The sequence below is a fragment of the Denticeps clupeoides genome, chromosome 16 (assembly GCF_900700375.1).
Source record: "Denticeps clupeoides chromosome 16, fDenClu1.1, whole genome shotgun sequence".
NCBI lineage: Eukaryota > Metazoa > Chordata > Actinopteri > Clupeiformes > Denticipitidae > Denticeps > Denticeps clupeoides.
This window is the reverse complement of record NC_041722.1, coordinates 15,807,756-15,820,799: the sequence shown is the minus strand read 5'-3', so window position 1 is coordinate 15,820,799 and position 13,044 is coordinate 15,807,756. Positions and strand designations below refer to the sequence as shown.

Here is a 13,044-nt window from a genome sequence, read left to right as displayed (position 1 = left end):
GACAAAAAGCACATTGTCCTGACAGGTAGGACGCCATTGTGCCCGAGTGCCTTCGGGAAGCTATAGAGTTGCACTCGTCCCGGTGGACGTTGACTTCTATAGCTGCCTGTTCACCTGCCTGAGCTTAAAAGGTGGAAACGGGAGAGAGAGGGAAAGACTCAATTCTTTTTTCTTTTTTTTACAGTCTGTGTTAAATCCACCGGCATGCAAAAGAACTTGATAAATGGCCAAAACTGAATATATTCTGGGTAAAACTGAGGCCAGACAAATATCCGCAGGGCCGCTGCCGAGGAGCGAAGACAGCTTGTGAAATTCCGCCGGAGTGGGACATCACCACATTGGCGGGATGTAAATGAGGGTGATTTTACTACGGCGCCCTGTGCAAACAATCCGGCCTTTTGTGCTCCCGCCCCCTCAGATCCAGCGACGCGCTGCCCGAGCAACAGGCTGTTGTCACGGCAGCAACATGTGTTCCCCGACCGCTGGAGAGTCCGGGGGGCGGAGGAGGAGAGTGGGCGGCTGCAGGGTCCCCCCGAAACCAGAAATCTGCGGAGGAGGACTGACCGCCCACCGCTGTTTATAATTTCAGAGGCCGGAATTCACACTGCGCTCCGCTGCATAGGGTGTAGGTTGTGTGTGCGTGTGTGTGTGTGTGTCTGTGTGTGTCCTTCCGAAGGTGATCCTCCCCTTTAAACATCGGCTGAAGCGCAGAACCGCGGACCCGGGCCTGTTCCTCCACTGCAGTCAATCGTGAACAGAGAGGACATCCATTTTAATTAACATCCGCGTGACAACGCTGCGCGGCCGACTGATGGCACCCTGAAAAGAACCCTGACTGTTTACCTCTTCCACGGGCAACGGCACCGCCGGCTGCGGCCACCCGGCCTTCAGCTTTCCAGGCCTCCTTTTACCATTCAAAGGCTTTCATGATCCAGGGCACCTCTGTTCCGTGAACGCCTCACCCCAGGCTCTCTGCCGACCTTTGAACGTCGAGCCGCGGCGTCCTCAATGTCACCCTTTCGGCACGCTGGAATATTACAGCTCCCGCTGAAGCATCCTCTGCCCCGGAGATAGGGAGACAGTGACTAAGCCCCCGACTCCATATTCATCACTTAAATTAGCTGAGAGCTGGTGATTCAGGGAATGCAGGCTGTCACCTGGACACCAGAAGAGGAGGCATCATAAAAAATAACCAGCTTTCCTCAGAACCGTCCTCCTTTCTTCTGGGGAAACGTGTAGTTAGAGCTCTGCAATGTCCTCATATCAAATGGTCACACTTCAATATCCATTATTACATCTTGGTTATAATAAAAGCATTTGCTGTACAGGCTACAGTTTCCCAAATAGGATTCCAAACATGTCAATGTTTCTTTCATACAAGGAAGAAAGGCGACAGCCAAGTCTCATGTACGCATAACAGTGCTTCGCTGTTGCTGGATTCATGTTGAGCTTGATAATGTGATAATTATTCATATTAATCCACTGTCTAAAATTAAATTAAGAGAGCTAAAATTAAACTAAACTTAATTATTCATGGCTGAATCAAATTTTAGTAATATGGCTATATCAATATAAATACAAATGTAGCTGTAGAATATATATATATATATGTGTGTGTGTGCGTGTCTGTATATATATATATATATATATACACACACACACACACACACATATACACACACACACACACACACAAACACACACAAATGATAGCATAATGATAATAAACAATAACATCAGTTAAATGCACAGCCCTATTTATCTAGGCAAAGTGTCACACATTGGAATATTGTGTAACAGTGTTACTGCAACACTATAAGTGCAACCATGGAGCACATTGCCGGCACTTTATTATTATTATTATTATTTTCTAATTATTACTATTGTTAAGTCAAACTTGCTCATTGTCTAAGCTATATGCCATGTAATAATGCCTACTACAGAGTCCACAGTAAATAAGTGTGACGCCCAGGGGACCCTGGGGTGATCCTGATTATGGTCCAATTAGGCTTGATGGACCGGGACTCCATACGAGCCGTGTAGCTGCACCCAGTAGGAGCCGCGACATTGATGTGGACGCCGGAATCCCGGTCTTCATACCACTCGCCTTCAGGTTTGTATTCCTTATTTCGGGCCTTGTGCCATGTTTCTGTTTCTTTATAATAAACTTTTCTATAATAAACCCCCTTTTCTGAAGATGCCTCACTTCTGCGCCTCCTTGCCCCTCGAGCCACGAAACGTGGCACTGCCCTAATAATCCATTATTAATTTATATGGGGGTTAATAACACTTGACACGGGTCAGCGTGAAATGTTACAGCACCGGGCAAATTCAAAAATACTCTCCAGACCGTGTGTCTGCTTGGACCAATAACATTGGACCAATAACACTGCGCTGTCTTGTTCCACTCGTACGTCCCATGCGTCCTCTGACAGTGACACAAAGCAGCGGTGCACAATGTACAGCGACCAAAACAGGAACCGCAGAGCCATTTAGGCAGCAGATAAGCGATTTATTCCGCGGCGCTGACATTTGGGCCTTCACGACGTCTCCGCGCCGCTCTGTTGTTGTTCCTTCTTCCCGTGGAATAAAGAGCGAAGCACAATGACCCCCTTCACGCGGCCCACTATAAAACTGTCGGCAACAACAGATTCCCAAAAACACACTTTCCTCTCGACCCAGCATCCCACCCAGCACCGGGCTTTCGGTACGAAATGACAGACGAGCGTCACTGTCACAAAATAGGAGTGTTAATATGCAAAGCGAGGGGCCGGCCGACTGCTGCCGTTCTCTTAATACTCCAGCTGAGGAGAAGGGACCCTACTGATGGTAAAAACCAATTCAGGGCGGGGGGGGCAAGAGTTCAGCGCGAGGACAAAATATGACTACAGCTTCCGAGCAGAACGCAGAAAAAAAATGCTTACTGTGCAGCACTCAACAACAGGATGCAGCGCTGAGTTACGAAACTGCTGAAACAAAGCTAAGCGTCTTATTAATGTTTGCTGGTTCAAATAAGCTCGTTTTAATAACGTTTGTTGAAGCAGGTTGCCCATTGTGGGTGACATATTTCTATTTCTGCAACACTTTCACCATCATTCGTTAGCAAGAGCATTTAACACGGCAGTCGTGTGACAAATGTCGGCTGCATTCAGAAATTCATTGCTTCAATTGATCAGCATTTTCCACAGAAATGAAAGGTCATGATCTACACACAGCACTTTGTAATAATTTTTATGAAATCCATATGGGCATTTAATTAGAAATGTTTACTAAATTTATTTAATAGAAGATGTAATACATGTAATACATGTATCAAGGTGCTAGTAGCCTAGTCGGTAATACACCCACCCATGAACTAGAAGACCCAGGTTCAAACCCTACATACTACCATTATGTCCCTGAGCAAGACACTTGTGCCTTGTGTCTCCAGGGCGACTGTCCCTGTTCTCTGAATAAATGCTGTATACATGAATGTATAACACTGACGTGGGTGCTGCGGGTGGATATTATACCAGCCTTCTACTGATATACATGTACATACATACATATACACATGCATTAACATATATACACACACACACACACACACACACACACATAGTTCACTGAAAACGTAAAAACAGAACTGATATACAAGATGTTTTGTGGATCACATTACATAAAAAATTCGGGCAAAACAACATAACTTTACTAAATTTTGGACTAAATTTGTATACCACTTTTAAACAGTGTTTCCTTAACTAACTAATGTCACATCTACAGTAGAAATAATTTGGATTGGTTTGGCTGTTATTTCAATAGGAATGAGTGCAGTTAGAAGCTAAATGGGGTCATTTATGTGTGTGTGTGTGCGTGCATGTATATATAGGGGTGTTAGAAAATATCGATACAGCAATATATTTTACATTTTACAGGGTGATAGTGTATCAAAACAGGGATATCAGATAATATATATATATATCACCCTGTAAAATGTAAAATATATTGCTGTATCGATATTTTCTAACACCCCTATATATACATGCACGCACACACACATAAATGACCCAATTTAGCTTCTAACTGCACTCATTCCTATTGAAAAAATTATTTCTACTGTAGATGTGACATTAGTTAGTTAAGGAAACACTGTTTAAAAGTGGCCCATTATTTGGCGAAAATTTTAAATAAGTAACTTGAAGCAACTTGAGAGAAGACAGTAAATGAGTGTCCAGTCTCTCTCGTTTGGTGGAGATGACACAGAGGACACACACACACACACACACACAATAATTAAAAAAGATAAACACTGCAAAATCTGGTTATGAGGAGCATATTACAAAACAGCCGCTTCATCTTAATGTCCCTTATGTCCACATCTAACCAAGAGCGATTTTAAATGTTCGGCATGAGGGCACACGTCATCGCAGATTATGATGGATCGTTTTTCCAATATTTTCACAGTCCATAAAAGTACAGTAAGACGTATGTCTTCCCAGCAGGCTCCTGTGCTACAGAAGGGGGGAGGGCTGCCCGGCTCGTGCGACTGTGCCTTGTTAGCCTTAATCTGTTTGTTAGTAATGTGGAGTGTTAGCGCCACTTGGTCTCAGTGGGACCCATCTGTTCCACCACAGCCACTGGCCCACGTCCCCACGTCCCCACAGCGTACACAGACAGGTTGTGAAACGTGGCAGAAAACGGCAAACCGCCGACCGGCTAATGTACTGTGACTGAGAAAAGTGAACGACAGAGACGGAGGGTCTTCGTAGAGAAGACACGACAAAATGAAAAAAGAGACGGACGTCGGTGCTATTTTTAACCCGTATTTGGTGCTGGGCCGCGCTGGCTCTGGGAAGGCCTGGTCCAGCCATAACTGAGTCTGCGAACGTGCCATATATCTCTGTCACCGTGCCGACATTCACATGGGCAAACACCGGCATGCACACACACACACACACACACACACACACACAGAGTGGGCACAACGTGGAGCTAAGTGGCAGACGTGAAGGTCCTGCGCGGAATTTTAATGGGACGAGGACTACAGTCCCTGCTGGGCACTGCCCTTTATTACCGCCATTACACGGGTAGACGGCGGGCGCGACACCGCGGCCCACCAACACGTGACCAGCTTGGCGAATTCAGATCTTTTCATCTCCACGAGGCTTCCATCAAAGAGCCTCTGGCCAGTGCCGCGGTCCCCGATTCGGTGGTTGTGATTGGCCTGTGAGGACGAACTGGGGTTCAGTCGTAATAACCGGCATCAGCGCCCCCCTGCTGGGTGACGGTGTCTAGCACGGCTCTCCGTGATCTCGTCACCAAATGATCACTGGAGGACACCGACACCACACAACCTCCATTTTAATAGTCAAGAACTGTGTGGCAGGTATAAGATTAGTTTCACATTGGTGTTAAAACCAGAAAAAATACGTTTATTCATTCATATTTTGCTTTGGTGTATTTAATAAGTGTTTATTAAATACAATTCATTAAATAAGTGGGACGCCTCACCATGCCGAATATACTGAAACTGAGGACCATGTGAATGTGCATAATCGCAATACAACTTCGCAATGATTTATCACCCAGCCCTGGACCCTCAAACCCTTAGCCAAGGTTATCTAAGTTTTTATATATATGTGTGTGTGTGTGTGTGTGTGTGTGTATATATATATAAAAGAAAAAAAAAAACCTTCCTGGGACTACAAGCTGAGCCGGAGAGGAGGAAAAGCGGCCCACCAGCTTTCTCCACCACCCGACCCCTCGCACCGTCATTCTATCGGCTCACCTCGATCTGGAACTGCTCACCTCACTATACCATTCAGCCGCCCCGTGCCAAGAGGCGAAATGCTGCTCAGCGACCAAAAAAAAAAAAAAAGGTCCAAAGGACACTCACAACGTGTTGGAAATGTTGGACTTTTTTTTTTTTAACTCTTCCATTTCCAGACATCTGTGCCAAGAAAGGGACACTTTATTTTTGTCTTTCAGGTCAGATCATGACGAGCATGCAGATCACGTTACAGGTGTGTAGTTTATTTGTCGGTAGAATTACACGTGGACGGCGGGTCGATATCAACAAGCGACCGGGCACGAGTCACGATGGATACAGAATTCCCAGATGTGCGCAGGAATGGGAATCTGTTCGATAACGATGAACCAGAAGACCCAGGTTCAAATGCCACTTGCTACCATTGTGTCCCTGAGCAAGACACTTAACCGAGGCGACGCGACAGTGTTTCCCTCCACAACTCCGGGGGGGGCGGGGTTTAAAAAAAAGAGAGTCTTTCTTACTTGATAAAGTAACTTGCGCCTTCGTCGGTAAATCCTTCCTCCCAGCCGCGGGGTAGATCTAGACAGGACAGGGGGAGAGAGAGAGAGAAGTTGGGGGTGAGGGCTCCGTCGTTCGCGGGGACCGAGCATCACTCCGGGTCGCGGGCTCGTCGTTACCGGATCGGATCATGTGTCCGGAGTTGACAGGCTCCCCGGTGCGCGGATGCAGCCAGGTGGTGCCGCGAGTTTTGTCGCTGGGAGAGAAGAGGGGAAAGAAGGGAAAAAAAACACCTGTTACCGGGACCGAGGGGGGGGCCACGCGTGGCGCGGAACGGGAGCGGCGCTCACTTGATGAAGAACACGCGGCCATCTCTGCACACCCCGTAGGACCAGTGGTCTGGCAGGGTGTCCCGGCCGAGCGGAGCCGCCATGATCCCTGGTCTGGAGCGAGCCGAGGCTGCCTCCTCCTCCTCCTCCTCCTCCTCCTCACTTCCCAGGGAGGGAATCCGACGGTCCAACACCCACCGCTAGGGCTGCGTTGAGCGTTAAAGGGGAAGGAGCAAACTTGGAGAAAGTGCGGCGCCCGCCTTTGTCCCGGTGTCGGCCGACGGAAAAAAAAAAGCGAGAGAACACGGCGCGTAATTACGCGCGCCATTGTCGCCGGGCGGCTTGTTGGGCGTCCGGGGCCGGTGGACTGCCGGCTCCCGGTTCGAGGCTCGTTATCGATCGTAGCCGCCCTCGGATCAGGTCGGAACTTTGTCGCGCGCGGCGCGCGAGCACCTCACCATGGCAACGCGACGCAACGTGTTGCGCCGTTCGCGGAAACGCGCGGTGGTTAATCATAATCCACGCGGGTTGTTAATATGCACGCTGTGCCACAAACATTTTAATAGGATGTCTGGTTTCGACGTAATAAAGTGTTTCTAACCCTTGGCGCCAATCAGCCACAACATTAAAACCACTGATAGGCGACGTGAGGCGAATACTGTTTATTCTATTTTTGCAATGAGATGGCTGAACAAGGGCCAGAATAATGCATTTAATCGTTATTTGGAATGTTTTCTCTTGTTTTCTCACAAATATATGTGACCCCCGTGGAATCCATTAGAGTCATTGGGGGTCTATATCCCATGTGTGATCCTTGGAACGCTTGAATTATTTAACCTACACGCCAAGCTCAACAAAAAGGCCGCTGTTGCGCAGACAAAGGCACGTGTGTGTTTGTAGCTGCATTGCAGATTTGTCGTGTTCGGTCTGGCTGCTGCTTCTTTTTTTGAAGCATTCCATATGTACTGCATCACGGTGCACTTGAAGTCTGAAGTCTCACAAAGGCAAGGGACCGGAGGCAGTCGCGATCCGATGAGCTGCCTGAATGACGCCACGACTGATGGGACAGGAAGATGAATGACAAAAACGCTGTGAAGGGCAAGGGCAAGGTGACAACAAAAGGAAAGGAAAACACTCCCAGGCAGGAGGCAAAAAAAAATGTATATTTATATATATATATATAGAGAGAGAGAGAGAGAGAGAGAGCGAAAGAGAGAGAGTGTTTGTTTTATTGTTTTCTTTATGACATGCTGAAAGCGGCACGTACCATCAACCTCTCCCTGGAGAGATGAACCTTCCGGCCCGCTTGTGTGAAGAGCACCAGGCCTTCTCAGGCGTGACATTACACATGCCCCGCTTCCGACTGTCCAGATGTTGTCCGTAAATTTAGCTGGTGTCAGAGACACGTTTTTTTTTTTGGGGGGGGTTTCATATAAATGCCGTGAGACAAAGATTTCAACTGTTTGCGTACCCAAAAAAAAGTCTAGACTCAGCAGTTTATGTTTATTCATCATTCATCACAAGTGAAACTGAAAGCAAATAATAATAATTATAAAACGTTAACATTTTACATTTATGGCGTTTATCAGAAGCCCTTATCCTGAACGACTTATAATCAGTATTTACAGGGACAGTCCCACCGGAGACACTCACGGTTAAGTGTCTTCCTCAGGGACATGATGATTGTAAGTGGGGTTCGAACCTGGGACTTTGTGGTCTTCCGATTCATAGGCGAGTGTTACATAAAGAACCACTGCATCTGAAAATGGAGGGATGCTATCTGACATTTTAAAGGTAAATACAGAGAGATGCTTTTTGTTCCAAGCAGCAGCACACCTCAATGCACCGCAAATCCCTTCTGAGAAGAAATTGTGGGGTTTTTTTTTCCCGCTTATCCCCCTGTTGATCTGGGCATCAAACGGTGGGAGGAAAAACGTCGCTCAGAAGACGTGCTAGACCATCCATCACAGACATGAAACGGCCTGCGTATTTCTTCTTTCTTAAGACAACCAGTAGGAGTATCTTTTTTTTAACACAGTGATGTAGTTATGTTGTTATTACTGCTTTTACTGTGGTAATAATTTTACCAGGGCAGTGGTGGCCTAGCGGTTAAGGAAGCAGCCCCGTAATCACTCAGGGTGATGCGATAAATGCAGAGGACAAATTTCACTCTGTGCACCGTGTGCTGTGCTGCTGTGTATCACATGTGACAATCACTTCACTTCAAATAAAATAAAAAAATAATCAGACGGTTGCTGGTTCAAATCCCGATCCGCCAAGGTCATGGCTGCCCACTGCTCACCAAGGGTGACGGTTAAAAGCAGAGGACACGTTTCGTTGTGTCACCGTGTGCTGTGTTTCACAATGACAATCACTTCACTTAATCATAAACCTGGTGTTTGGCAGGGAGGTGGGTTCTGTTCCCGCTGAAGCTGCGGGAACACGTGTTAAAGTCTTGTCAGCTGTCCTGTCCACACTGCAGAAACACCACAACCTCACACACGCAGCACAGGCAGCGTGTGATGATTCCGACTGCTGCAGACCAGGGAGGGTGGATTAGATGCACGACGGGAAATGGAACAATTAACCACCAAGTTATTACCCCTTCATTAGTGTGATCGTTTGGTGTGACCTTTTTTTAATTGATAACCCCCCTTCCTTGTGTGTCCCTCTCGCCCTGCCTCTCTCTCTCTCTCTCGCACACACACAGGTCCCGCACGCCACTTCTCCGCAGTGTCTGTGTGTGTGTGTGTGTGTGTGTTGATTGCCGCCTCTCCGCGACGCAGCAAGACAAGGTGACCCAGTGTTAACTCTCCCTTCCTAGTAGAGGAGCAGCATGCAGCCGATACCTGACAGAACTCTGCAGCAGGGACCTCTCTCTCCGCCTTCTCCACCCGTCGCCATTCCCTTTAATCGCTGCACTTTGCCACCCAGGGCTGGTGCAGCGTGGAAGTGCGCCCATTATCTTATGCAGATGTGCAATTAATAATGCATTTTTTGCCCATCCCACAGAAGTGCCTTTTATGCAATTAAATAATCAGGCTAGCTGGCCAGCGCCTCTGTGGAGCATTGTTTCACTTTAATAAGCCTATTAGTCAAATGGAAAAGAGCCCAGTGTGGCAATGTGACCTTTGACAGAAGCTTGTCCACTCGTTACTGATGGGCAAGATTAATACGAACACTCACGAAGGTGAAAATGAACGGCGTTATGGTGAGGCCGACCTTTGGAGGATATGCACTCATTACACAGGAAGGACCAGCGACCGTCCTTACATGATAATGAACGCCTTTCACAGCCAGCAGAAGTCAGTCCGCTACCAGGGAGTTACTCAACATTTCACCACGCGGAGATCATTTATTCTGCATGCTTTTGTGCTTAATGAAGTCTAATACCGTTGCTTAACACTCTAGGAAGGCAAGTTAATTAAATCTGGATAATTATTAAGGCACCATGGTTCGAAAGGTGTGGGCAGGGACTTACTCAAATACTGGCCTCTAGTGGTGAACATATTTAACCACACCTGGACACTAGTGTTTCATACTCTTCTGACCTTATAAGAACCCTAAACACACAATGAACTATTAAAACACCTGGGAAATATTATTGTAAGTAAGTGTTAATCCACGTAAAAATATGCTATATTTTAGTTAATTCGGTTCCACAAACTACATGCTCAAATCACCCAAATATGTGATGTACGTATTGACTTGAAGATTTAAAGGGGAAGAAAAAAATAAAATAAAAAAAAGTCAACACACATGTTGGTGACTGAATGAAAAGTATGACAAATGCAGTAAAATGTACTTAAGAGGGAAATCTCTGTTCCTGCCAGGAGGTGGCAGCTCAAGATTTTTTCACTAGTAAAATGCAGCTTGAGGATGCATCGCAACTTACTGATTTAACAACACTCTAAACATAAAGAACTCTTCAGGACAGACCTACATACCACTTTGCATGATGTGAAATAAAAACCAAAACACATTCCACTGCAAATATTCTTTTATTCGTGAAAAATGCAATGGAAGTTTATGCCACCAGAGCAGAAGCTGTTGAAGATTCGCTGTGAGAGAAAAGGGGGGGAGAAAAACCCATTAAAATCAGCAATAAAAAAAAATAAAATAATTGAAGAGGCAGATTCAGAAAAGGTCAACATTCGAGAGGGTTGTATGAAGGGGACTGGCAGAGGTGACACTGTACAGCCACGCTGCTAATTTACCTCCACTTACTATAGCACATCAGAAATATCTCAGATCTTACAGGTAAAGAAGTGGGACAATGAAATGTGCAAACGGCACAGAGTGATCTGCTGCAGGGCAAAGAAATATGTGGAATATGCACTTTACGGCAATAAAGAGAGAATACATGAAACTAAACTCTCAGAATAGCATCAATACGTACTACTTCCAGTTGGGCGCCAGTACTCTCTTGGTCTTGTAGTAACGGGCAAGCCTGTGGATCCTGCTCTCAACAAGAATCAGACGGAACTTGGCATCTTTGTCCTAGGAAAAGAAAAACGCTTGCAGTCTTTCAAACGTTTTAACTAAGCCACTGAGAGCGTTTGTGGTTTTGAGTTGTGCCCTGCATGGTTTTCCGCCCCAGTCATGGCCCAGGGGCTCTGGGGAAGCGTAGGAATATACAGGGCGACGTCCTCGCCAGCTGAAAGCAGCCGGGGAGCGTCTTTCTGTCCAACGTCGTGGAACGGGACTGTACATCACGGCACGAGGTGCTGAGCTCCCATCACGCCACGCAGACAGAGCCATGCGAGGGCAACCTCACAGGGTGTCCACGTTGGAGTAACAATACAGTAGCGTAACTTTCACAGTCGTACCTTCCTGTTCCTTTCCAAGTGCTTCCTCACAGCAACAGCCTTCTTGATCAGATGGTACAAGTCCTCAGGGAGGTCAGGGGCCAGACCCTTGGACTTCAGGATCCTGAGAATCTTGTTTCCGGTGACAAAGCGAACCTGAGCCACACCATGGGAGTCCCTCAGGATGACGCCTACAAACCCAACAAAAAATATGACACTAGGGGCCATACATTTATATTAGCATCAAGGTCGACATTAGTACGCAGAACGAACCTCAACTCCGAAAAGATCTATTAACCTAATGACTTGCAGATGATTCTAAATCTTACCAATCTGAGAGGGGGTCAGACCCTTCTTGGCCAGCTTGAAAATCTGCTCTTTGACATCATCTGAAGTCAGTTTAAGCCACTGCAGGAAGGAAAGATAAATAAATAAATAAGCTGAACGGTATTCAGGATGTATGAAAGACGTAAGGAGATTAGAGAACTTACGGTGGGCACACTGCGCCTGTACGGGAGTGCTGACTGGGACAAGCCCTTCCTGGAAACACGGACGACAAAGCAGATCAGCTGCCGGGTCTATCCAGCACAGCACAGAAAACAATGAAACGCGTCCTCTGCTTTTAACCCATCGCCCTCACTGAGCAGTGGGCAGCCACGACAGGCGCCCGGGGAGCTGTGTGTGGATGGTGGATATGGATTCTAACCCGCAACCTTCTGATTACGGGGCCGCTTCCTTACCCGCTAGGCATTAGGGTGGTAGTAGCCTAGTGGGCAACACTCACACTCGCCTATGAACCTGAAAACCCAGATTCAAAATCCCACTTACTGTTATTGTGTCCCTGAGCAAGATACTTAACCCTGATTGTAAGTCGCTCTGATAAATACTGTAAATGTATTAGCCGTCGGAAGTGGGACATATCAGGACGTTTTGAGTTGTGCCCTGCATGGTTTTCCGCCCCAGTCATGGCCCAGAGGCTCTGGGGAAGCGTAGGAATATACAGGGCGACGTCCACGCCAGCTGAAAGCAGCCGGGGAGCGTCCTTCTGTCCAACGTCGTGGAACGGGACTGTACATCACGGCACGAGGTGCTGAGCTCCCATCACGCCACGCAGACAGAGCCATGCGAGGGCAACCTCACAGGGTGTCCACGTTGGGGATTTCAAAGCAGAACCGACCCGTAAACTAAACTAACACGCGGGCGAGCCCAGTAAGTACGTCCTAGCTCGTCAACTCCCGTTCAGGCTAGGCTAAGCTAAGCTAGCGTGGCACGCCACGCCGCGGCCATGACGCAGACGGCGGCCGCGCCGCCGTACAAAAGCCCGGCGTCCCCGCGCGTCCGGCACACTGAGTCGGGCGCCGCGTCGAACGCCACGTCGCCACGAACGCGCTCGGCGGCCCCCAGAAACGCCGGGCCTCCGAAATTCGGCCGTGAAACGCTTCTTTACCCGGGAGCGTGCATGCGACCCATGATGGCGATCCGCGGAGCAGAGCAAGAGGAAGACCAGACCGAGGCCGGGCGGAAGTAAGGCGTCGACCGGGAAGTGACGTCGCGCAGGAACGCGCAAGCGAACGCTAACGTTTCCGAATAAGTAAAATGGGATTGAGATTGAAAGTAATCCTGTACAGTCCTGAAATTCACTACTGAATTTTAATGAAAT

At 47.5% G+C, this 13,044-nt stretch overlaps 2 protein-coding genes and 3 non-coding genes across 14 annotated transcripts in view; all 5 read right to left on the bottom strand.

Annotated features, from left to right (window-relative positions):
- Positions 1-6,740, bottom strand: part of LOC114765607 (pleckstrin homology domain-containing family A member 7-like) — a 93,510-nt gene extending 86,770 nt beyond the window's left edge. For all 10 annotated transcript variants that reach the window (XM_028955833.1, XM_028955821.1, XM_028955822.1 and 7 more), the window contains exons 1-3: positions 6,598-6,740; positions 6,427-6,503; positions 6,271-6,328 (exon numbers count right to left, since the gene is read on the bottom strand). In XM_028955833.1, the coding sequence (XP_028811666.1) occupies positions 6,271-6,328; positions 6,427-6,503; positions 6,598-6,680 (218 nt within the window). In that variant the 5' untranslated portion in view covers positions 6,681-6,740. The remainder of the gene's footprint in view (positions 1-6,270; positions 6,329-6,426; positions 6,504-6,597) is intronic.
- Positions 6,741-10,561: 3,821 nt separating this feature from the next.
- On the bottom strand, positions 10,562-12,911 carry LOC114765799 (40S ribosomal protein S13). The gene is made up of 6 exons (XM_028956254.1): positions 12,832-12,911; positions 11,876-11,924; positions 11,714-11,792; positions 11,406-11,575; positions 10,976-11,076; positions 10,562-10,637 (listed from the first exon to the last, which is right to left on the bottom strand). The coding sequence occupies exons 1-6, from the start codon at positions 12,852-12,854 to the stop codon at positions 10,604-10,606; spliced, it is 456 nt and encodes a 151-aa protein (XP_028812087.1). The 5' UTR covers positions 12,855-12,911; the 3' UTR covers positions 10,562-10,603.
- Positions 10,738-10,865, bottom strand: LOC114766475 (small nucleolar RNA SNORA19). The gene has a single exon (XR_003742807.1). It is a non-coding gene; the product is annotated as a small nucleolar RNA SNORA19 (small nucleolar RNA).
- LOC114766464 (small nucleolar RNA SNORA73 family) lies at positions 11,147-11,369 on the bottom strand. The gene has a single exon (XR_003742796.1). It is a non-coding gene; the product is annotated as a small nucleolar RNA SNORA73 family (small nucleolar RNA).
- On the bottom strand, positions 12,318-12,540 carry LOC114766465 (small nucleolar RNA SNORA73 family). Its single transcript, XR_003742797.1, has one exon. It is a non-coding gene; the product is annotated as a small nucleolar RNA SNORA73 family (small nucleolar RNA).
- Positions 12,912-13,044: the final 133 nt, after the last annotated feature.